Raw genomic sequence first — 25,802 nt, 5'->3', positions numbered from 1 at the left:
GAGCATCCGGTCGGGTCCCAGGCGCCGACTGCCTGGGTTTAAATCACCCGCGCTACGCAGCATGCGGTGGGCCCTGAGCCCCGCCCAGTGCAAGGCTCATTCCTGCCAAAGAAACACAGGTGTTGCTCTGGTAAGGCGTTGCCCGTGTCTGTGCAGGTGCAGTCGCGGGAAGGGAAATGGAAACTCCCAGCGCAGGTAGCCCCGGCCAACTAGGCGAGTAGGCTGCGGAGCTGCGCTTAGAAATCATTCTTCGTTCCGCTTCCTGCTTGTCTACTGCTGGCCTGAAATCCGAATTCAGTTCCCCTCTCTCTCTTCTGTTCCCAATTTCTAACCTTGTGGGATAACCGTGAGGATTGTATAAGAAAGTTTGTAACTGACTCATGGTAGATTCAGTAACTATTGATTCCCTCTTCCGTTTTTATAATCTACAAACTAAGGAAGTCATCTCTGTGTGGTCTTGGGGCAAATAAGATCCCAATAATGTCTTCGCTGCTGGCCTCTGCCCTGGTCCCCACCTTTTTGAGCTATACTTTTAGGAAGTTAGAATGATGTATTAAAAAAAAAAAAAAAAAGATGGGAGGAAAGGTCTAAAATTTTTTAACAACCAAAGCAACTTTATGAAAAGGTTTGTTAAAGTACTGTATTAAAATTCACCAAATAATCATTTATTGTGCTCCTTCCTATGAAATCTCCTTAGTATAATTAAACACAATCCAGAACACTTTTACTTTATTTTATGTATTTATTGAGTTGGGGTCTAGTTCTATCGCCCAGGCTGGAGTGCAGTGGTGCCATCTCGGCTCACTGCAACCTCTGCTTCCTGGGTTCAGGCGATTCTCCTGCCTCAGCCTCCAGAGTAGCTGGGACTACAGGCATGTGCCACCACGCCTGGCTCATTTTTGTATTTTTAGCAGAGACGGGGTTTCACCACGTTGACCAGGCCGGTCTCCAGCTCCTGGCCTCATGCGATCTGCTCACCTCGGCCTCCCAAAGTGCTGGGTTACAGGCGTCAGCCACTGTACCCGGCCTTCCGGGCCTCCATAACACTTGAAGTCCCGCTTTGTGCACAGCATGGTGACAAACCTTCGGGTAGCATTGAATCTATCTGGGGACAACATGTTTGCAGAATACGGCAAATAAATGCTTCCACAGAGTTGCAAAGTAACATGAGAATAAATCCAGGAACAAAGATTTCTGATCAGGGAAGTCAGGAATCAGAATGCCATTCCAGCCCAGCGCAGTGGCTCATGCCTGTAATCCCAGCACTTTGGAAAGCTGAGGTGGGCAGATCACCAAAGTCAGTAGTTCAAGACCAGCCTGGACAACATGGTGAAACCCCATCTCTACTAAAAAGAAAAAAAAGCGGCCAAGCATGGTGGCACATGTCTGTAATTCCAGCTACTCGGGAGGCCAAGGCAGGATAATCACTTGAGGTGGAGTTTGCAGTAAGGCTAGATCACGGCAGTGCACTCCAGCCTGGGCAACAGAGACTCTGTCTCAAAAAACAAAACAAAACAGAATGACATCCCTAGTGAATGTCAGCTTGTTCCTGTAGTCATGATACTCAGAGTTCTATTCAAAAACGGATTCCCATGAAATCTTGAGGAGGGGGAGGAGGGGTGACATGGAAAGGTATACACAACATAATCACTAATTTAGGTAAAGTATCCTGCTAGTATACTACTGGCAACAACTTTGATGGTTTGTCTTAGAACACATGGGAACAACTGCCCTGGCAGGGTTATGGAGACCTAACAACAAATTCCGCTGAGTCTAGTGTCTGAAGAATCTCGTGGTGGAGCTCCAGGAAAGGCAGTTTAAGATAATGCTCGTGATCTTATTTATCTGTTCACTTATTTATCTCCTCCTCTTTCCACAATGGATACAGTACAAACAAAGGGAAATAGTCATGACAAAGGGAAAGACAGGATAGAAAATAAGCAAGATAGGTAAGCATAGCCCAGACCATACCTAGCGAATGAGAAACTCTTGGAGAGTGGGGCCTGGCAGTTTACAGTTTAACACACCCTCTAGGTGATTCTGGTGGATCCTAAAGTTTGAGAACCACTGGATTCAAGTCTAAAAATAAACTCAGGGCTGGCGTGGTGGCTCATGCCTGTAATCCCAACACTTTGGGAGACCAACGCAAGCGGATCACCCGAGGTCAGGAGTTCGAGACCAGCCTGACCAACATGGGAAAACCCCCGTCTCTACTAAAAATAAAAAAATTAGCCAGGCTAATTACAGGTGGCGGGGGCCTGTAATTCCAGCTACTCAGGAGGCTGACGCAGGAGAATCGCTTGCACCCAGGAGGCGGAGGTTGCAGTGAGCCAAGATTGCACCATTGCACTCCAGCCTGGACAACAAGAGCGAAACTCCATCTAAAAAAAATTAAAATTAAAAAATAAAAATAAAAAATAAATTTAAAAAACCACAACACTCAGGAAGTCTGGGGCAGGAATTCAGGTAGGAAGCTGCTGCAATACTGCAGGAAATGTGATGGTGAGGCTTAATTCATTCAGCAAATCATTCACTGACCATATACTGTGTATCAGACACTGTTCTAGACACTAAAGATACAGTAGTGAGCAAAGTAGACAAACAATGTGGCCCATCCTGGTGGCTCCTGCCTGTAATCTCAGCACTTTGGGAGGCCAAGGCAGGCGGATCACTTGAGGCCAGGAGTTCAAGACCAACATGACAAAACCCCGTCTCTACTAAAGATGCAAAAAAATGTAGGCGGGTGTGGTGGTGTGCCTACAATAACAGCTACTTGGGAGCTGAGGCACAAAAATCACTTGAACCCGGAGGCAGAGGTTGCAGCGAACCAAGATGGCGCCACTGCACTCCAGCCTGGATGACAAAAGAGACAGGTCTCAAATAAATTGAAAAGCAGACAAAAATCCCTGTGGACGTGGGAGTGTACATTCTAATGGAAGTATTTACTGTCTACCATTTGTGTAGTTCCAGATGTTATCAGTGTTTTATACTTATTATTTCATCCTCATATCCTACCTGTCCATCAGGCAGGTACACTTTCTGTCCTCATTTGCCAGCTGAGGAAACGGAGGTTAAGTAGCTCGTCCAGGGTCATGTTGCTAGTAAGTAGAGCTCAGATTTAAATCCAAGAAGGCCACCACACGTTTAGACACTGTGCTCTCTGACAACACACTGCTAGCCGCCATGCCATGCTGCCTCCACACCATTGGAGGGGCAGTGATGAAATATACTCCTTCAAAATATATCCCTTTAGCACCTACTGTGTTTTAGGCACTGTTAGGCCAGTGTGGCTGCAGCAGAATGATCCAGGGCTACAGAGGAAGGAGGGAGGTTGTTGGGAGCAAATCTTGCAGAACTTTGCTCAACCTGTATAGTCTCTGGTTTTCACTCTCCATAAGACGGGAAGCCATTGCAAGGCTGTGAGCAGAGGACTGACATAATTTGACTTAGGTTTTTTTGTTTTGTTTTGTTTTGTTTTGTTTTGTTTGAGATGGAGTCTCCCTCTATGCCCAGCCTGGAGTGCAGTGATGTAGTCTCTGCTCACTGCCACCTCCACCTTCTGGGTTCAAGCGATTCTCCTGCCTCGGCCTCCCAAGTTGCTGGGACTACAGGCACGCGACACCACTCCCAGCTAGTTCTTTTGTATTTTTAGTAGAGGCGGGGTTGCACCATATTGGCCAGGCTGGTCTCAAACGCCTGACCTTGTGATCCACCCACCTCAGCCTTTCAAAGTGCTGGGATTACAGGCGTGAGCCACCGCGCCCGGCCTTGACTTAGGTTTTAAATGGACTGCATTGACTGTTGTGTTGACAACAGACTATAGAGGGGGCACAGAGAGCTGTTGGGAATGGTTGTAATTACCAGAAAAGAGAAAAATGATGATGTCTTGAGTAGAAGCTATAAAGCCAGCAGGTTGCACTGATGGATATGGAAAGAGAGGGCTCTAGGCCTCATCTACTGAAAGACATGGAGAAGGAGCAGGGCTTTTGTTTTGACAGGGAGGTGTTTGGGGAGGTTGTTTTGGACAACCAAGTGGATGCTGAATATACATTGATATGCAGATCTAAAGTTCAGAGAAGGATGGGCTGAAGAGATAAATTTGGGAGTTGTAAGTAAGTAGTTTTTTTTAGTTTTACTAAGTATTGCCTTTGTCTTAGTATGACTCATTTATTTAGAAGTTTACATAATTTAATTTGTAATATGGCTTGTGTTTTTGTTTTTGTTTTGTTTTGGGCAGGTGCCTGAGGCCCTTGTCATCTTCACTGATTCCAGCTCATGGCTTGTATTTAACAGCTGGCTCAAAAAAATTCCTAAAAATTTACTTACTGAGTCTCCAGAGCTCTAATGAGCTGGCTCCAGCACACAGCTGCTCCTTTCTTTCATTCAGCAATTTTACAAGTCCTGATGGCTCTACCTTCAAAACATGTATCTTGGCGGGGCGCGGTGTCTCAGGCCTGTAATCCCAGCACTTTGGGAGGCCAAGGCGGGCGGATCACGAGGTCAGGAGATGGAGACCATCCTGGCTAACACGGTGAAACCCCGTCTCTACTAAAAATACAAAAAATTAGCCGGGCGTGGTGGCAGGTGCCTGTAGTCCCAGCTACTCGGGAGGCTGAGGCAGGAGAATGGCGTAAACCTGGGAGGTGGAGCTTGCAATGAGCCGAGATCGCGCCACTGCACTCCAGCCTGGGGGACAGAGCGAGACTCGTCTCAAAACAAAAACAAAAACATGTATCTTGAATCTGATTACTTTTCGCTAAAATAGTACTGTAATATAGTAATAGGTAATGCTAGAAAAAATAATTAAAGCTATAGATACCATTTATTGTAGGTTTACTGACTGTCAGGCACTATGGCGACTCTCTGGATTGGTTCATTCCCGGCAAATGGATAGGAGATATCTACTATCAGGAACTACAAACGGCAGTAGTCTCCATGCTGTGATTAGCTTTCATAGGGAATTGTATCTGGGATTCAAGGAGCAGAAAGTAACCCATTTCGCCCTCCGTATCTGCTCAGGGGTAACCCCTGGCAGCGATCCTACGTGAGACCTACGTTGGCACAGTGAGCTAGGCCTGCACCCGCTCCAGCCCTCGCGCGTGCGCATAAAAGCCTATTCCCGGGGGCGGGGCCTGAGCGAGCTGGGCGGGGCCTGAAGGAGCCGGGAACTCCTGCAGCTCCACCGCGTTACTAAGAGACGCGAGGGTCACAGAGGCCACAACACTTGGCCTCTCGCTGGCCCTGCCCTAGGATCCCGAATAGAGAACGCGAGCACCGCCACGCCCGCCTGTGAGCTCCCGGGCGCCCCCGGCCTCTCTAGCTCGGCGGAGCGAGGATAACCGGAGAGCCGGACCCAGGGGTGGGTGGATGCGTCGCTGGAGGCGGGGGCCCTGCCCGCCAACCCCTGCGCCCCGGCCGTAGCCCCACCCCGGAAGTCCTTGCTTCGCCTTCTCCGCCCCGCAGTTCTCTAGTGTCTCTTGAGGTTTGCCCAGGTGATCCCGTGGTTTTCATGTGTCTTCCGTGTTTTTCAGGGAAGCGGGTCACTATTTGGCCGTCCCGGAATCTCAGAGTCCGGTTCTCCCGGAAGTTTCCGGGCTGCCCCGGACCCCATTGGCTTTAGGAGCCGCGACTCCGAGGGTTCTGATTTGGACCCTAAATTTTGGAATACTGTGCTTTGTCCATCCTAGCCTTCTTAGGCAGATTTCACCTCCCACACATTGAGTAATTTATGGCAGAAAGGAAGTTGGAGGGATGGGGACTGCAGGTTAGCTGTGGGGGCCGGAAGGGAGCGGCTTTGTGCTGCACATATGCAGGTTGCACTCCCGGAGCAGGGACCGCCAGGCGTGCTTTGGAAACCGCTTTTGTCTTTCAAATGAACCTTAGAGACCGTCTAATGCTTCTCTTTCAGTTAAGGAAACAGGCCGAGGCGTGTTCATGGCCTTGCCTAAGATTACGTGCTGATTACAGGGCTACTCCTGCTGCCTTTTAGAAACAGAAACCTAACAGGAGAAAAAAAAACGGACTATAAGGGCGGCTGATGCTCTTGAAGTTTTAATACTACTAAAAGTAAACGCACTTTTCAGAGTGGAAGGGAAGTGAAAAAGGAATTTGGGTGGCTGGCTACATCAGAAGCTTCTGTTACAACTTTAGATTGTCAGGGATTTCAGATGGTGGGTTTTTAAAATAACAAGCTCGAGGCCGGGCGTGGTGGCTCACGCCTGTAATCCCAGCACTTTGGGAGGCTGACGCAGGCGGGTCACCTAAGGTCAGGAGTTCGAGACTAGCCTGACCAACATGGAAAAACCCCGTCTCTACTAAAAATGCAAAAAAATTAGACGGGCGTGGTGGCGCATACCTGAAATCTCAGCTAGAGGGGGGGCTGAGGCAGGAGAATCGCTTTAACTCGGGAGGCAGAGGTTGCGTTGAGCCAAGATTGCCCCATTGCACTCCAGCCTGGGCAACAAGAGCAAAACTGTCTCAAAAAAATAATAAAGAACATAACATGCTCCTCTATTGAACCATGGGGTTATGTCCCAGTAAACCCATGGTAGGTCGAAAATGCATTTAATGCACCTAGCCAAACTTAAACGTCCTCAGAACACTTACCTTGCCTGCAGTTGGGCAACATCGTCTAACACAAAGGCTATTTTATAATAAAGTGTTGACTATGTCATGTAACTTACTGAATACTGCATTCTGAATGGAAAACAGAATGGTTGTATGGGTACTCGAATTACACTTTCTACTGAATGCATATTGCTTGTGCACCATGGTAAAGTGGAGATGCGAGTTGAACCTTTCTGTGGGACCATCCATATGCATATAAACTCTGTTTCATGTAATTCAGTTTTACAAACCAGAAACTCAGGCATTGCTGTTTCCTTTTTGTGGAGATACAACTTGGTATTTTAGACATCAAATGTATTTGTATTTTATTTATTTATTTGAGATGGAGCCTTGCTCTGTTGCCCAGGCTGGAGTGCAGTGGTGTGATCTCGGCTCACTGCAAGCTCCACCTCCCAGGTTCACATCATTCTCCTGCCTCAGCCTCTGGAGTAGCTGGGACTACAGGGGACCGCCACCACGCCCCGCTAATTTTTTTTTTTTTTTTTTTTTAGTAGAGACGGGGTTTCACCATGTTAGCCAGGATGGACTCGATCTCCTGACCTCATGATCCGCCCACCTCGGCCTCCCAAAGTGTTGGGATTACAGGCGTCAGCCACCGTGTCCAGCCCCGAGACGGGGTTTCACCATGTTGGCCAGGCTGGTCTCGAACTCCTGACCTCAGGTGATCCAGCTGCCTCGGCTTCCCAAAATGCTGGGATTACAGGCATGAGCCTCCGCGCCTGGCCCAAATGTTTATTTTTATTTAATTTTAAATTATTTTTTTCTTGAGGCAGGGTCTCACTCGTCTCCCAGGCTGAAGTGCAGTGACTCCATCACAGCTGACTGTGGCCTCAACCTTGGGAGCTCAAACAATCCACCCACCGTAGCGTCCCCAACAGCTGAGACTACAGGCATGGGACACCACACCCAGCTAATTTTATTTTTTGTAGAGACAGGGTCTCACTATGTTGCCCAGGCTGGTCTTGAACTCTTGGACTCAAATGATTCTCCCTCCTCGGTCTCAGAAAGAGCTGGGGTTACAGGTGTGAGCCACTGCATCCAGCCATTGAATGTATTTTTTATCAATTCTTTTTTTGGCACAACTGCCAGTAAAGAAACCACTCAGTCTGCAGGTGCTGAGTGCCAGCAGAATTAGTACTGCCACTGAATTTCCTATAGAATTACTGAAAAATCTATCAAGGAATTGTAAGTTGATCTTTCCTAATTTTCGTTTCATTTTGTGTTTTTAATAAAATGAAAGGCCAAAAAAGAAAAAAAAGAATTTCCACCACCACCACTTATATAGCATAGTTACGGTAGTCACTAGAGTTCCTATTATGGTGAAATTTACATTCATATTCTCTTTAAGTATTTTGGGAAAATAAAATTTTGAAATGCTTAGTAATAACTGGAAGATGTCTATTTCTACTGAGAAAAGTGGTGATTTTCTCCAAAGTCCAATTGAATACAGCATATTTTCTGCTCATCTATTAAATGTAGCATTTTTATGTATAGTTGCTGTAATTTTCTGAGCTGAAAGTGACAAAAGGTTACATAGATGGCATTCAAGAAAATATGTTTTGAATGAATATGAGCAAAAAGTCAAGCCTAAAGCAAAGAGGGCTTGGATAAGACAAAGATTCAGATTGTATCACTGCATGTGCTTCATCTCTAAAAGTCCTGTAAGTAATACAGTCACTAAATTCATATAAAAATATGACTAATTTTGAAAGGGTTTTTGTTTTTATTTATTTATTTATTTGTTTTTCAGACAGAGTCTCGCTCTGTCACCCAGGCTGGAGTGCAGTGGCACCATCTCAGCTCACTGCAACCTCCACCTCCTGGGTTCAAGCAGTTTTCTGCCTCAGCCTCCCCAGTAGCTGGTACTACAGATGCCCGCTACCTACCATGCCCAGCTAATTATTTTTAGTAGACACAGGGTTTCACCATATTGGCCAGGCTGGTCTTATACTCCTGACCTTGTGATCCACCCACCTCAGCCTCCCAGAGTGCTGGGATTACAGGCGTGAGCCAGTGCGTTCCTGTCCTGAAAGTATTTTAATACAGTGAGTTCACTTTTTTTTTTTTTAGACAGAGTTTCACTTTTGTTGCCCAGGCTGGAGTGCAATGGCACGATCTGGGCTCTCTGCAACCTCTGCCTCCCAGGTTCAAGCAATTCTCCTACCTCAGTCTCCTGATTAGCTGGGATTACAGGCATGCGCTACCACACCCAGCTAATTTTGTATTTTTCGTAGAGATGGGGTTTCTCCATGTTGGTCGAGGTGGTCTCAAACTTCCGACCTCAGGTGATGCACCCGCCTCAGCCTCCCAAAGCGCTAGGATTACAGGGGTGAGCCAGCACGCCTGGCCTAACTTTTTTCTTTAATATTTCTTAGAACCTTTTTCCTGTGTAACATATCTATATTGCTGTGTAATATATCATATTATATATATGAATGGATTCTTGGGCTGTATCACATGTCCAACTCACCTCTTTGTCATAGCTGGTATATTGCTAGTATATTGTGCAACAGTGGAGTAGCGAACTTCCCACTAGAATGAATGGCATTAAAGGACAAAGGTTTCACTGAAGCATGGCTTATTTATTGTTTTGCCAAGTGTTCCAAATTTTACATAAATTCGTATAATACTATAAAACTGAACCCGGTGCGGTGGTTTACGCCTGTAATCGCAGCACTGTGGGAGGCCGAGGTACACGAATCATTTGAAGCCAGGAGTTCGAGACCAGCCTGCAAAACATGGTGAAACGCATCTCTACTAAAAATATAAAAATGTGGCCGGGCGTGATGGCTCATGCCTGTAATCCCAGCACTTTGGGAGGCCAAGGTGGGCGGATCACGAAGTCAGGAGATCAAGACCATCCTGGTTAACACGGTGAAACCCCATCTCTACTAAAAATACAAAAAATTAGCCAGGCATGGTAGTGAGCACCTGTAGTTCCAGCTACTCGGGAGGCTGAGGCAGGAGAATGGTGTGAACCCGGGAGGTGGAACTTGCAGTGAGCCGAAATCACACCACTGCACTCCAGCCTGGGCAACAGAGCGAGATAACGTCTCAAAAGAAAAAAAGAAAAGAAAAGAAAAAGAAAAAAGAAAAAAATATATATATATAAATTAGCTGGGTGGGGTGGTACGCATCTGTAGTCCCAGCTACTCAGGAGGCTGAGGCAGGAGAATCGCTTGAACTCAGGAGGCCACAGTGAGCCAAGCTGACACCACTGCACTCCAGCCTGGGCAATGCAGTGAGACTCCATTTCAAAAAAAAAAAAAGAATTGCCTTAAAATGCAACATGGGTCTGAGCCTAAGTCAATAACTAAAGATCAAAAGTTTTTAAGAAGTCAACATACTGACAAAACTCTGATTTTCTTTGATCTGATCAATGTACATGTTGGTATGCACATTGGAAAAAATGCAAACAGTAATACTAATGCTACTGAAATAATTTCTTTTATCAGGGTAAGAACTGTGTGACTCATGCCTTCATTTAGATTCATTTAAATCTGGAGCTAAGTTCAAACAGCTCTGGGAATTATGATTTCAGAATGCAGTGGGCCCAGCGCGGTGGCTCATGCCTGTAATCCCAGCATTTTGGGAGGCCGAGGTGGGTGGATCACGAGGTCAAGAGATCGAGACCATCCTGGCCAAAAGGGTGAAACCTCATCTACTAAAATACAAAAATCAGCTGGGCATGGTGGTGCGTGCCTGTAGTCCCAGCTACTCAGGAGGCTAAGGCAGGAGAATCACTTGAACCTGGGAGGCGAAGGATGCAGTGAACAGAGTTCACGCCACTGCACTATAGCCTGGTGACAGAGCGAGACTATGTCTCAAAAAAAAAAAAAAAAATACAACGTAAACACTATAATCTTTACAATGTTAAGTAATTCAACACAAATCTAAATAGGAAGAGCATTAGACCAACTTTCTTATTTTTCATAGAAAAGAGTCCATTGGTACTTGTGACTTAGCCTCCTAACAGTCTTCATTATCTTTTTTTACTAACCACTAAGGGAACATTTAGGCTACATCTTTCATACTGAAGAAATATATGTCTGAAATTCAGCAAGTCTGTCCATTTTATTTCCATTTCCTGTTTTTCACCTATTAAATCCAAGTAAAGCTAAATTTATGTCCTGTGAAAGCATTTATTGTAAGATCTTTTTAAATAAAACTTTTAAGTCTATGTTAATTCATCATGTATTTAGCATAATTTTTACCCAGTATGAAGGATGGATATTTCTAACTGATGTGATGCTTATTTTGACTTTTCCTTTATATATATATATATATATGTTTTTTTTTTTTTTGGAGCCAGAGTCTCAGTCTGTTACCCAGGCTGGAGTGCAATGGAGCAGTATTGGCTCCCTGCAACCTCCACCTCCTGGGTTTCAAGCAATTCTCAAACCTTAGCCTCCCAAGTAGCAAGGATTGCAGGCAGCTTCCACCATGCCCAGTTAATTTTTTTTTCTTTTTTGAGAAGGAGTTTCGCTCATGTTGCCCAGGCTGGAGTGCAATGGTATGATCTCAGCTCACTGCAACCTCCACCTCCCAGGTTCAAGCGATTCTCCTGACTCAGCCTCCCAAGTAGCTGAGATTACAGGCATGTGCCACCACGCCTGGCTAATTTTGCATTTTTAGTAGAGATGGGGTTTCACCATGTTGGCCAGGCTAGTCTTGAACTCCTGACCTCAGGTCTCCTCACCTCAGTCTCCCAAAGTGCTAGGATTACAGGCCTGAGCCACCATGTCCAGCCTTTCCTTGTTATACTTTAATGTATTTCTTGACCTTTTTAACATAATGAGCATTTGTCATTGTGACTGAAAAAAATTCAAAAAATATTAATTTATTTACAGGATCTGACTTTAATGTGTTTCAGCCAATAGAAATATATTTTAATAGAAGAATGGATTCAAGGAATCATAGTGAAAATTCTGGACACTTTATTTCAGTTAAATGACTGATATATTTTGTTAATAAAATAAGTAGCTGAGAAAACAAGTACAAGATTATGCCTTTGAAAAACTTGTTATGGAAATTTGGTGAATAGATGATTACATGAACTAAAATCATATATCTGACTTTCCAAGACTATTAGTGACCTCCTACACTGTTTTTAAATCCATGATCTCAGTACCACGACAGCCACACGGTGTGCATGGAATCTGTGTTAGTCCATCTTCTCACATTGGTTCATCAAAAAATCAGGTATGGCAGGGCTCGGTGGCTCACGCCTGTAATCCAAGCACTTTGGGAGGCCGAGGCGGAGCAGGTCACAAGGTCAGGAGATCGAGACCATCCTGGCTAACACGGTGAAACCCCGTCTTTACTAAAAATACAAAAAATTACCCGGGCACGGTGGCGGATGCCTGTAGTCCTAGCTACTTGGGAGGCTAGGCAGGAGAATGGTGTGAACCCGGGAGGTGGAGCTTGCAGTGAGCCGAGATCAGGCCACTGCACTCCAGCCTGGGTGTCAGAGCGAGACTCCGTCTCAAAAAAAAAAAAAAAAAAAAAGAATAAACCATTCCCTCCCCGAAACAAGAAAGGGAAGAGAGTGAGAAGATGGATCTTACCTTACCGTATTAAGAGAGAGAGAGAGAGAGAGATGCAGTTTTGAACATAGGTAAATGGAATGGTGGTGGATATTTTGACAATTTATTGAGCATGTTTTCAGAAATGTGCAAACTATTACCTGGAACTCCAGTATTTGTATACAGCTTTTAAAACATCACTCCGTAACGCCAACTCTGACTGTGATTTTATTGATAAAGAAATAAATAGACTTTTATGTATCTTTCAGGTACTTGGGGTTTTTTGTTTGTTTGTTACAGTTTTATCCCCACAAAATGGAACATGAATCCTTCTTAATCTTGGAATTGTGTGTTTAAAAACTAATATATTTAATGGGATTCTCAACTCTAAGTATAATTTTTAAGTGGTAGTTTTGTTTATTCTTAAAGGGAATTTCAAAATTGTCATTATTACATTATCTATTAATGTTGTTTTAACATCTTTCAGATATTCTTGGTAATAAGGCCTCTGTAACCATGGCTAGTTCTGACGTAAAACCAAAATCAGTAAGTCGTGCCAAAAAATGGTCAGAAGAGATAGAAAATCTGTACAGATTTCAACAAGCGGGATATCGGGATGAAACCGAATATAAACAAGTGAAACAAGTTTCTGTGGTAAGATTTATGCCTCTACAAACCTCAACTAGAAGTGCGTTTCTCAGATGCTGAAAAGTATTTTATGAACAACCAGAGAATAACTGAAGGGAATTCTACTCCAACTCTCTCATTTTATTTATTTTATTTTATTTTATTTTATTGTATTGTATTTTATTCTATTTTTTGAGACAGAGTCTCATTCTGTCACCCAGGCTGGAGTGCAGTGACGCAATCTCCGCTCACTCCACCTCTGAGGTTCAAGGGATTCTCCTGCCTCAGCCAAGTAGCTGGGATCACAGGTGTGCACCATCACGCCTGGCTAATTTTTGTATTTTTGTAGAGACAGGATTTTGCCATGTTGGCCAGGCTAGTCTTGAACTCCTGACTTCAAGTGATCCACGCGCTTCAGCCTCCCAGAGTGCTGGGATTACAGGCAATAGCCATGACACCCAGCCAGACTTTCTCATCTTATTGAGGGGGAGAGGCCCAGAAGAATGATTTGCAGGCAGAGTGAGGGAAGAGGTGGTCATTCAGCTGGGCACATTCAGAATTTTCTATGTTTTATTGAGCAACTGTGCTCTGCTAAATGAATCTTTTATGGTAGACCACAAAAAAAGAATCTTTTTTCCTCACTCAGGTGATTTTATTATCAGATAATCAGTTTGTGGGATAACTATTATTTCCCTCCTTTTACTTTTTATTTTAACCATGAATTAGAAAGAGATTAAAATTGTTTGTTTGTTTGTTTGTTTGTGGCGATTATACCTTATAAACAAAAGTGTTGAAACAACTGGTGACTTTGGTAATATATCCCAGACTTTTCTGAGAGAGTAGAGATCTAGCTTTCCTTTGCGAAGGCTAGACCAAAGTCTAGATTTGGCTCCCGTTTATACTGTGTGGTTCTTCTTATTTATTCTGTTGACTACTAAGACACTTCTTTTTTTTCTCCCAGGCTGGAGTGCACTGGCGCAATCTCGGCTCACTGCAACCTCCGCCTCCCGGGTTCAAGTGACTCTTAAGAGACATGTTGTTTACAAATTCAGTTCACCCCTGAACAACACAGGGACTAGGGGGTTCAGTGCTTCATGCTGTCAAAAATGTGTGTATAAGTTTTGACTCCCCAAAACAACTACTAGTAACCTAGTGTTAACAGAAGGACTTGCCCATATGGTAAACAATTGATCAACCCAGAAATATGCTAATATCTTAATATATTTTATGCATTAATGACAAACCTTTTTCTTAATTTTTTTTACATTTCTAGTCTGTGTAGTTTGCAAAATTTTTCTAATCGTTGCAAATCTCAAAAAAAATTTCAACATATTTTTTGAAAAAATCCATGTATAAATGGACTCCCCAAGTTCAAACTTGCGTTGGTCAAGGGTCAACTGTATTGTAAAATATGACATAGTATTAATAAATATATTTTAATTTTTAGATTTGGGATTATAACAGTGTTTATTAACTTGGTTTATTTTTCATTATTTTTTACTAACTTGTCATTTTTCAGAGACTAATGTGTAGGTTTTGCAAATCACTATAAGCTCTTGTTTCTTTTTCTTTTATTCTATTCTTTGACCTGTACTTAAAAATTCCTTTAAAAGTACATAGGAAGCTGGGAACGGTGGCTCACACCTGAAATCCCAGCACTTTGGGAGGCTGAGGTAGGCAGATCACTTGAGGTCAGGAGTTCGAGACCAGCCTGGTCAACATGGTAAAACCCCATCTCTACTAAAAATGCACAAATTAGCTGGGCATGGTGGCAGGCACCTGTAGTCCCAGCTACTCAGGAGGCTGAGGCAGGAGAATCACTTCAGCCTGGGAGGTGGAGGTTGCAGTGAGCCAAGATCACACCATTGCACTCCAGCCTGGGCAACAAAGCGAGATTCCATCTCAAATAAATAAATTAATTAATTTAATTAAAAATTTAAAAGTACATAGGAAAAATAATGGAGGCAATACAGAATTAAAATGTTATTGCCTCTTTAATAGACATTAATTTAGCAGACATTATTGGGGTTAACAATAAAATTCAAAATACTAATCAAGTGAAGATTGATTACTGTGCCTTCCATATATCTGTCTTCTCAACCATTATACTCTATCCCCATTGCCAACGATAATTTTCATTACTGTATCATCTAAGGCCTTTAAATAGATAAAACAGAAGCATTATCATTGTTATGCTGTTTAAAATAAGCTTTGGGCCGGGCATGGTGGCTCACACCTGTAATCCCAGCACTTTGGGAGGCCGAGGCAGGTGGATCATCTGGGGTTGGGAGTTTTAGACCAACCTGACCAACATGGAGAAACCCTATCTCTACTAAAAATACAAAATTAGTGAGGCGTGGTGGTGCATGCCTGTAATCCTAGCTACTCGGGAGGCTGAGGCAGGAGAATTGCTTGAACCAGGAGGTGGAGGTTGTAGTGAGCTGAGATCACACCATTGCACTCCAGCCTGGGCAACAAGAGTGAAACTCCATCTCAATAAATAAATAAATAAATAAATAAGCTTCAGATTGGGATGCCCCTAAAGATATACAGGCCTCAGACTCATAGGTGGCCAGGTTTGGTGGCTTACGCCTCTAAGCCCAGTGCTTTGGGAGGCTGAGGCTGAAGGACTGCTTGAGGCCAGGATTTCGAGACCAACCTGGGCAACACAGACCCCATCTCTACAAAAAATTTTTTTAATTAGCCAGGCATGGTGGAGTGTCTCTGTAGTCCCAGCTACTGGGAGGCTCAGGCAGGAGGACTGCTTGAGTGCAGGAGATAGAGGCTGCAGTGAGCTGTGATCACATCACTGCACACCAGCCCACCAGCCTGGGTGAGAGAGCAGGACCCTGTCTCAAAAAAAAAAAAGAAAAGAAAGAAAAGAAAATTGTCACAAAAATTAAATGTAATCACATGTTTGAAGTGCCTGACATTATAGTGCTCATAATTTGTTGGGCCGGGCACAGTGGCTCACGCCTGTAATCCCAGCACTTTGGGAGGCAGAGGCGGGCAGATCACCTGCAGTCAGGAGTTAGAGACCAGCCTGGCCAACATGATGAAACCCTGTCTCTACTAAAAAATACAAAAAATTAGCCGGGCATAGTGGTGCACACCTGTAATCCCAGCTACTAGGGAGGCTGAGACAGGAGAATAACTTGAACCTGGGAGGCGGAGGTTGCAGTAAGCTGAGATTATGCCGCTGCACTCCAGCCTGGGCGACAGAGTGAGACTCCCCCACAAAACAATTGTTGACTGAAGGAACAAGTGTTAGTAAATTATAACTTTTACTAATCTCATCATCTTAGAGTCTAAAATAAGTAACAAGAACAATAAAACCTTACACAAATCAAAGTGTATGTGCCTTAACAAAAAGAAGCACAGGGGTTTAGAGGAAAACAAAATCACTTCCTTCCAGGGACAATCCTCAGAGAGGGCTTCATGTCCCCAGAGACATTTGCAGTGGGTCTTTAGGGATCGATAGGATGGTGGCTGAAGGCTTGCTTTGGGTGGGATGTTTCTCCTAGTGTGCAGTGGTTTGAGGGTTTGAGAGAAGTTTTTTGTTACCTGGTGGTAAAGTGCTTGCTGACCTTCCCTCCTGAGGAGAAAGTCCTTGAACTTGAAGATCTCATTCCATTTCACCACAGGCAAGAAGGTTTCCCAGATCAAATGAAAATGATCAAGTTGAAAGTCAAGAAGAAAAAAAAGTTCAGAGATGCCAAGGGGCATCAAAAGGAAAAATGTCTAGAAGTCAACAAGCATAGGACCAACCTAGCTGTCCTAAGGATTAGCTCATATAAAGTAGCTTAGCTCCAGATGTTCAGAAGAGGCAGTGGTTGTATTGTTTTCTCACTGGATCAGACGGTTTTCAGAGAATCTGCTCCTGGCACCGGGGGGAAGAGGGCTGTAATGGAGTCTTGAGAACACCTCCTTTCCCTGCCAAAGGTATTGGAAGCCACACAGGCAGGCCTGGCCTCAGTGGTGAAAAGGACTGCTGGTGTTCTGTAATGTATGTCAGAGGGCCTGCCAAGGCTTCTCAGATACGCTGTTACCTATTCTCGCTAATTCATAAGTAAATGAGATGACACAAAACATGAAGATGTGTTATTAGACAATAAAAGACTTGTGGACATAGATGGTATATTCATCTCCTCTTCCTACTGAAAGCTGAGATTTATTCATGGGGAACAGAAAAGGTGCAGGGCTGCCTGCACAGACGGTGTTGAAGAGCGGGATTTGGAGTGAAGGTGCAGGGCTGCCTGCACAGACGGTGTTGAAGAGCGGGATTTGGTTTTCTACAACCCAGATAATGAGGTTTTGGTCATGATCAAGTGCATCTCACGAAATCTGAAAGGAACATATTTGACAGTAGCAAAATACATTAACCTCCCCAGGAAAGGATGACATTGAAGAGGAAGTGGGGAGACAGATCTCCAAATTAGATCAAGCCAAATGATAGAGTACGCAAACCAATATGGTATACAAGAAGGAATGGTAGGAGATGGCTGGGAACAGTGGCTCACACCTGTAATCCCAACATTTTGGAAAGCTGAGACAGGAGGATCACTTGAGCCCAGGAGTTTGAGACCAACCTGGGCAACATATAATAATAATAATAATAATAATAATAATAATAATAATAATAGTAAAGAATGGTAGGAGAAATTTAAAAAGATTTTTGACACTTTGGGAGGCCAAGGTGGGAGGATTGCTTGAGGCTAGGAGTTTGAGACCAGCCTGGGCAACATAGTGACATCCTGTCTCTACAAAAAAAAAAAAAAATAGAAAACTTATCTGGGCATAATAGTGCAAAGCTGTAGTTCTAACTACTCAGGAGGCAGAGGCTGGAGGATTCCCTGAGCCCAGGAGGTTGAGGCTGTAGTTAGCTATGATTGCACCACTGCACTCCAGCCTGGGAGAAAAGAGTGAGACCCTGTTTCAAAAAAAAAAAAAAAAAAGGATTTCAAGGTGAACTTGAAATTGGGGCAGAAGGAAATGCATATACAACTTTGGATAGTTCTTGACTTGCTTGCTTTATTCACTGTGTAGTCATCAACAATCAGCAGGCACTGCTTTCAAAATGGAGCCTGGGCTTACCCCTAATTTCTTCCTGTGGTATTAATTTTAGAAGTTAGAATGTTTGAGATCTTCTGTAAACATAAGATAAATGAACTTTCAATTACTTTGAATGTTTTCTCTTATCTTGGCCACAGTATTGAAATTTAAATATATAAATTGAAGCTGGGTGCAGTGGCTCAGGCCTGTAATTCCAGCACTTGGGAGGCCGAGCTTGGAGGATCACTTGACTCCAGCAGTTCAAGGCCAGCCTAGGCAATGTAGCAAGACTCTGTCTCCAAAATAAAGTAAAATGAAATAAACCTAGAAATTGGGCTCTAGAGAAAAGCACTGGATTAGTCATCTTTTTTTGTTGTTGTTTTTTGAGACAGGGTCGCCCAGGCTGGAGTGCAGTGGCACCATCTAGGGTCACTGCAACCTCTGCCTCCAGAGTCCAAACGATTCTCCTGCCTCAGCCCCCTGAGTAGCTGGGATTGTAGGCACCTACCAACATGCCTGGCTAATTTTTGTATTTTTAGTAGAGACAGGGTTTCACCATGTTGGCCAGATTGGTCTTGAACTCCTGACCTCAATTGATCTACCTGCCTCAGCCTCCCAAAGTGCTGGGATTACAGGCATGAGCTACTGCACTGGGCCTGAATTAGTTATCTTACAGCATAAGGCTGCAATGTAAGATGTGTCTTGTGAGTATAATACTTTAAAAGCTGAAGCATTTTAAAATCTAATCTTATACTTTGTTGGTGTAAGTCATACTTTTTAACTATTTGACAGTAAAATATGAGATAAAAATCAGCCCTGCACTATAACATTTGTACTCTGGTTCTTGGTGTGCAGGTAGATCGTTGGCCAGAGACAGGATATGTGAAGAAACTTCAGAGAAGGGACAATACGTTCTATTACTACAACAAACAGAGGGAATGTGATGACAAGGAAGTCCACAAAGTGAAAATTTATGCTTACTAGCCTGTCTTCTTTGTATTACTTGTCAATTATACTTTAAGAATTCATCATTTCCTTCTACATCGTGTAAATGTTTGTCATTTTAAGAAATAATTCAAAATGCAATCTTCAGTTTATTATTTTGTGAAACACAAAAGCCATGAGAATTAGCATCTGTTAATCACCTTGTCCTGTTCTAAGAACTGGCTGCAAATGCATTAAAGTTGTACTTTCTTGGTCCTGCTCTTTTTGTCCATTTTGTTTTGTTTTGAGACAGAGTCTCGCTCTGTTGCCCAGGCTGGAGTGCAGGGGTGCAATCTCGGTTAACTGCAACCTTTGCCTCCCCGGTTCAAGCGCATGAGGGAAAAAAAAAAAACAAACAATAAAACAAATTCCTGCTAGTGCTGCTGGTGGGACAAATACCTGCTAGTGCTGCTTGGTTCACATGCTTGGACATTAAAGATGCATTCTTCTGCATCAGATTAGCCCCTGTAAGCCGAGACATTTGCCTTTGAGTGAGGCCCATCTCAGTATACCTGGACTAAGACTTCCCTAAGGATTTAAAAACTCCCCAACTATCTTTGAAGAAGCACTAGCCTCAGACTTAAAGGCTTTCACGCCACCTAGTGACAGATGTGTCTTAATGCAATTCGTAGATAATTCATTGCTATCCACACCCATCAGAAAAGAATGTATCCAAGGAATGAAGAGCCTCCTTTGAGGGCTGTGGAAAGCTGGCTATAAAGTATCTAAGGAAAAGGCACAGATCTGTAGCCAAGGATTCTGGTATCTTGGCTTTTACATCTCCCAAGGCCGCATGAGCTTAGGCAGGAGGAAAACAGACTGTCTGTAGCATTCCTCTGCCAGACACAGGGCGGCAAGTCCAGGAATTCCTATGGTCTGCTGGTTTCTGCCGCATCTGGATCCCCAAGTACTGGCTCCTAGCAAAACCTTTATATGCGGCATCGAAAGCAGGGGAAAAGGAGCTCCTCCTCCGGGAAAAAGAACAGGATATGGCTTTCAAGAAAAGCAAGAAGGCCTTAATCCAGGCGCCAGCACTAGGGCTGCCAGACATGACAAAGCCCTTTGACCTGTATGTTCATGAAAGAAAGAGGATGGCCACAGGAGTCTTGGTGCAAATGTTAGTGTCATGGTAGCGACCTGTAACATATCTGTCCCAACAACTGGACTTGGTGGCCGCAGGATGGCTGCCCTGTTTCAAGGCGTTGGCTGCCACTGCTCTGTTAGCTGAGAATGCTAACAAGCTCACTTTTGGACAGAAGTTAATAATTCGGGTGCCCCATACAGTTGTCACCTTAATGGAACAGAGAGAACACCGTTGGCTCTCTAACCCTAGAATGCTGAGATACCAAGGGCTCCTATGTGAAAATCCACACATCACCTTAGAGACTGCGAACACCCTAAATCCAGCCACACTGCTGCCCATAGAATATGCAGAGCATGGGAAGCCCCTGTTGAGTGCCCCACGGTATCATTGTCATGTAGAAACAATAGATGAAGTACTTTCAAGCCGGGAAGACCTAAAAGACCAGCCCCTAAAGGACCTGGACATAGAGTATTGCACTGATGGAAGTAGTTTCATATCCTAAGGTATCAGAAAGGCGGGATAGGCAGCAGTCACATTCAGCTCAGTGGCCAAGGCCCGCCCCCTACCGGTAGGAACCTCAGCACAGAAGGCAGAACTAACAACTGTCAACAACAGTGCTACTTCTAGCAAAGGGAAAGTCAGTGAATATCTATACTGACTCAGGATATGCTTTTGCCACCTTGCATGCTCATGAAGCCATTTGCAAAGAAAGAGGACTGTTAACTACTGAAGAAAAAGAAATAAAGAACAAAAAGGAAATAGAGCTGCTCCTAGAGGCTGTATAGGCTCCAAAGGAAGCAGCAATCATCCACTGTAAGGGACATCAAACGGGAGAAAGTGATGAGGCTACAGGAAACAGAAAAGCAGACAAGGAAGCAAAAAGGACTGCAAGGGCACAAATAACAAAGAAGGAAGAGATTTATGCTATGCCCATATTAGAACCTCCCCTTGCAGAGACTCCTAACTACTCATCCAATGAGAAAGCGTGGTTCACGCAGGGAAACGGGAGTCATCAAAAAGGAGGCTGGTGGAAGTTTTCAGATAGGAGGCCTGCCATTCCAGAAGCCATTGTCCCCGATTTATAAAGCAGTTTCACCAAGGAACACACATGGGAAAGACAACGTTAGAAATTCTCCTAGGGCGGTATTTCTGTCTGCCACGCCTAAGTGCCTCGAGCCAGCTGCGAGCAGTGTGTTACTTGCACCCAGAATAACCTAAGGCAAGGGCCTACTCGGGCCCCCAGGAATTCAGGAAACAGGAGCAGTGCCACGTGAAAACCTATTTGTAGACTTGACCGAATTGCCTCAGGCTGGAGGCCCTGGGTACATGTTAGTGTTTGTCTGCACCTTTTCAGGGTAGGTGGAGGCATTCCCCACCAGGACAGAAAAGGCACGAGAAGTAACCAGGATATTATTTAAAAACATTATTCCTAGATTTGGACTGCCTCTAACTTTAGACTCGGACAAAGGACCAGCTTTTGTGGCAGAACTAATACAACAACCAACACGTATTTTAAAGATTAAATAGAAACTACATACAGTCTATCACCCACAAAGTTCTGGAAAAGTTGAAAAGACATATCGGACACTGAAACAACTGTTGAAGAAGTTTTGCCAAGAGACTCATTTATGGTAGCATCAGGTATTGTCCATGGTCCTTCTCCAAGTCAGGTGTACCCCTACTAAATTAACCAGGTATTCACCCTATGAAATAGTATATGGCCGACCACCCCCACTTTTATCTTAGGTAAAAGGAAATTTAAAGGAAATTGGAGAATTGATCCTAAACACAAATGCAAGCATTAGGTGAGGTAATGCAAGAAGTACAAAGGTGGGTAAAAGAAAAAATACCTGTTAGCCTTACAGATACAATACATCCCTTTCAACCTAGGGACTCCGTATAAGTTAAACGCTGGAATCCTACTGCCCTCGGGCCCTTATGAAATGGCACCCATATTGTGATCAATTCTTCTCCTACAGCTGTTAAAGTTGCAGGTATTATTACACCTTGGATCCGTCACAGCTGCCTGAAACCTGCAGCCTCAGTCCAAAACAGATGGACAAGTCAGCAAGATGCAGAAAATCCAACTTGACTGATCTTGCAGAAAGACCAAGGTGCGTCAGAAAAGGATGACTGCCCTGCTCCGACCATGTGGGAGGCTGCTCGGTCCACGCATGGCTGAAGTTTGAGGAAACACCAAGCCGTGCCCTAGTCACACAACCAGAAGCTGACTAGTCTATGCATGGCCTAAGCCTGAGGAAGCTGGTGCCAGATAAGTACATGTGGATAGAATTTGCCAGTGTAGTTATTCTTTTGCTTGTAATAATTGTCTTACTGTCATGTTACCTTTGCAATTGCTGTCAAACCTGCTGCCCAAGAGGATGCCTGTGCATAGTCTAAAGCTGATTGTACTAGCAGTAAAAATGCTAACAGCTATCCAAGGAAACCAAGATAGTTGCCATCACTGCATGATAGAAGCTTAGTCTAGGGAAAATATAACTAAGACTCTGTTATATCAACTTATTATGAGTGTAGAGAAGCTCCCCTGAGGACATGTGTTTATAATCAAACCAGCTTTCTCTGTCTGTGACCCGGGAAATAGGCAACCTCAAGCCTGTTATGATCCAGGCCTCCTGCTCTATAACTTCTGGTATGAAATTCAAATAAGGAAACCTTTGTAACCCTCATATGCCAATCCTAAAGACGTTAGAACTAGGAAACTCACAAGCAAAACACAGGTATTCCCTTATTCACATAAAGGACCGGTTTCTATATATTTTGATGCCTGTCAGGCTGCACACCTCAGCAACCTGAACAATCTAGGAGAAGTCTGCAAGAACTTCAGACACAAAAGAGCCAGCAGTAAGGCTGCCAAGATCATGATAGGAGAACCAGAAAAAGAATGTCCTCATTGTAACATTCCATAGACCACACATGAGTTCCACCAACACCTATATAGAAGGAAAGTGGCTCTGCTTGCCAGTCAAGAAGCAAAACTTGGTTGTGCGATTAAAACATGCAACCCCCCCCGCCCCTTAATCTGACCATGTTAAAGCCAAACATGCCTTTTTGGACTAAAGGACATCAAGGAAGGCTAAGCTTTAATTGAGAAAGAGCAGACCTAGGTGTTCATTGATCATTATTAAAAAGACTTAACAAGCTAAAATTCAAGTCAGTCCAATGTCACAGTTCAGATTTTTCAAGTCCCTCAATAAACATTTTAACCCCAAGGAGCCAAAAGTTCAAATTCCACCAATGTCACTGAGGCCCTATTCGCTCAACTAGCTAAAAGTATTGCTACTAATTTTGAAGTCACTTCATTTTATGTATGTGGAGGTACCAGTATAGGTGACCAATAGCCCTGGGTGGCTAGAAAACTAATACCACAAGATAATTTTATCATACCAGAATTTGTTGCAAAGTTCAATGCAAACCCTAGTGTCTGGCTATTAAAAACCCCTGTCATTGGAAGATACTGCAAAGCACTATGGGGAAAAGACTTTCAGACTCCAGTAAGAGATACAACCTATCTAGGTCAACAATATTTTCAAGAGTCTAAGAACAAGACACAGTGGAGAAGCTTCATAGACAATTCCTCTGTACCAGATTTTAACCCTCTCTCTCAGTTTCCAGCGCTAGATCAACGGTGGTATCAACTAGACGCTCCAAATGTTTGGAGAGCACCAGCAAGGTTATACTGAATCTGTAGGACAAAAGCCTGTCAACTATTGCCCAAGAAGTGGACCGGAGCCTGTGTGTTAGGAACAATAAGACGGTCCTCCTTCTTGCTCCCACTGAAACGAGGAAGATTTAAGTTACCGGTTCTATAATGAGAAAAGAAAAAGGACCAGAAGAAACATCTTTACTCAGATAAGTACTTTAAAACAGATAAACACAAACATAAAGAAGGACATTAAAAGAGATAACTGGAAATAAAATGAATGGCCTCCTAAAAGAATTATCAAATACTATAGGCCTGCTACATGAGCCCAAGATGGGTCATAAGGATACCATACCCCCAATTTTTTTTTTTTTTTTTTTTTTTGAGACTGAGTCTCACTGTCGCCCAGGCTGGAGTGCAGTGGCGCCATCTTGGCTCACTGCAAGCTCGGCCTCCCGGGTTCACATCATTCTCCTGCTTCAGCCTCCCAAGTAGCTGGGACTACAGGCGCTCACCGCCGCGCCCAGCTAATTTGTTGTATTTTCAGTAGAGACAGGGTTTCACCGTGTTAGCCAGAAGGGTCTCAATCTCCTGACCTTGTGATCCGCCTGCCTCAGCCTCCCAAAGTGCTGGGATTACAGTAGTGAGTCACCGCGCCCAGCCTACTGCACCCCTATTTACATGTTAAACCAAACTATAAGATTGCAAGCAGTACTAGAAATCATAGTCAATGAGACAGCCCGAGCCTTGGATCTATTAGCCATACAAGCCTCTCAAATGAGAGATGCTATATACTACAATAGGCTAGCATTAAACTATCTTCTAGCCTCAGAAGAAGGAGTTTGTGGCAAGCTTAATTTGAACTGGTTGGTATTTTTGTAGCGCCATCATTTTGGTTGTTGTTCGGTCCACTATTGTTTTAATAGTAGACTAGAGGCTTTGGATGAGAAGAGGTAAAAGACAAGGCAGTATTCGACATTCTCCAATTATAGCTACAAAACCAATTATCAAGGTTTTAAAGCCTCCAAACCATGAGAACCATTCTCCAAAAAGTGAGTTTGGGTTTCCACCTGTGCTAAGTTTGGACTGGTACATGGGCTAACTTCTGCATTCTGGCAGTAATTTCCATAACAGCTCTTTGCACTTTGGGAGCCCGAGGTGGGAGGATCACGAGACCAGCCTGGCAAACATAGTGAAACCCTGTTTCTACTGAAAATACAAAAATTAGCCAGACATGGTGGTGAATGCCTATAATTCCAGTTTCTCAGGAGCCTGAGGCAGGATAATTGATTGAACCCAGGAGGTGGAGGTTGCGGTGAGCTGAGATTATGCCACTGCACTCCAGCCTGGGTGACAGAGCAAGACTCCATCTCAAAAAAAGACTTCAGTCCCTTCTTGCTCATGCTATTGTGCTCTCTTGACCCCTGCCTTCCTTCATGGGATCAGATGCAGCACAAAAGCCCTCACCAGATTCCAGTGCCATGCTCTTGGACTTCCCAGTCTCCAGAAGCATGAGCCAAATAAACTTCTATTGTTTATACATTATCCCGTCTCAGGTATTCTGTCATAGTTACAAACTAAGTAACAGACTAAGACAGCAGACCTGTAGGTGCTGATCATAAGAGGTCTTCTAAATCTGATGATACTACACCCACTGTAATAGACAGAATAATTGCCCCCCAAAGATGTCCACGTCCTCATCCCTGGAACCTGTGAATACATTACCTTGTGTGACAAAAGAAACCTTACAGACGTAATTAGGTTAAATATCTTGACATGCAGAGATTATACTGAATTTTCAGGGTGGGTTCACTGTAATCATAAGGGTTCTCCTAAGAGGGCACTGGGTGAGACAGAGTTAGAGAAAGTGATGTGATCATGAAAGCCGATACCTGAGTGATGCGAGGAAGGAGCCACGCTGGAGAAAGCAGAAAGCCTCTTGAATCTGGAAAGGACAGGATAACAGATTCTCTGCCTAGACTCTCCAGAAGAAACCACACCTTGTTTTTACCAAATAAGACTCATTTCAGACTTCTGGCCTCCGGAACTGTAACAGAATAAACTAATGTCATTTTCCACTACTTGGTTTGTGCTCATTTATTAAAGCAGCAATAAGAAGGACACCTACACAAATCAGATGGGGCAAATAACTATTCTTAGTCTTGAATTCAACATAGCTTCAATCACGGGCTTCCATTTTTTGGCCATGAACCACATTTTGGTTACAGATAGGATCCATTCC

At 43.8% G+C, this 25,802-nt stretch overlaps 1 protein-coding gene across 3 annotated transcripts; it reads left to right on the top strand.

Moving 5' to 3' along the window:
* The first annotated feature begins 20 nt into the window (after positions 1–20).
* On the top strand, positions 21–19,035 carry MEIG1 (meiosis/spermiogenesis associated 1). 3 transcript variants are annotated; one of them, XM_009214019.3, is made up of 3 exons: positions 21–130; positions 12,640–12,806; positions 18,687–19,035. In XM_009214019.3, the coding sequence occupies exons 2-3, from the start codon at positions 12,669–12,671 to the stop codon at positions 18,813–18,815; spliced, it is 267 nt and encodes an 88-aa protein (XP_009212283.1). In that variant the 5' UTR covers positions 21–130; positions 12,640–12,668; the 3' UTR covers positions 18,816–19,035. The 3 variants fall into 3 exon arrangements, with proteins under 3 accessions (XP_009212283.1, XP_003903457.1, XP_009212282.1); XM_003903408.3 differs by lacking the exon at positions 21–130 and adding an exon at positions 5,149–5,359; XM_009214018.3 differs by lacking the exon at positions 21–130 and adding an exon at positions 5,419–5,492.
* Positions 19,036–25,802: the final 6,767 nt, after the last annotated feature.

The sequence above is a fragment of the Papio anubis genome, chromosome 11 (assembly GCF_008728515.1).
Source record: "Papio anubis isolate 15944 chromosome 11, Panubis1.0, whole genome shotgun sequence".
Taxonomy (NCBI): Eukaryota; Metazoa; Chordata; class Mammalia; order Primates; family Cercopithecidae; genus Papio; species Papio anubis.
Note: the sequence above shows the minus strand (reverse complement) of the source record. Positions and strands in the feature narration are given on the sequence as shown.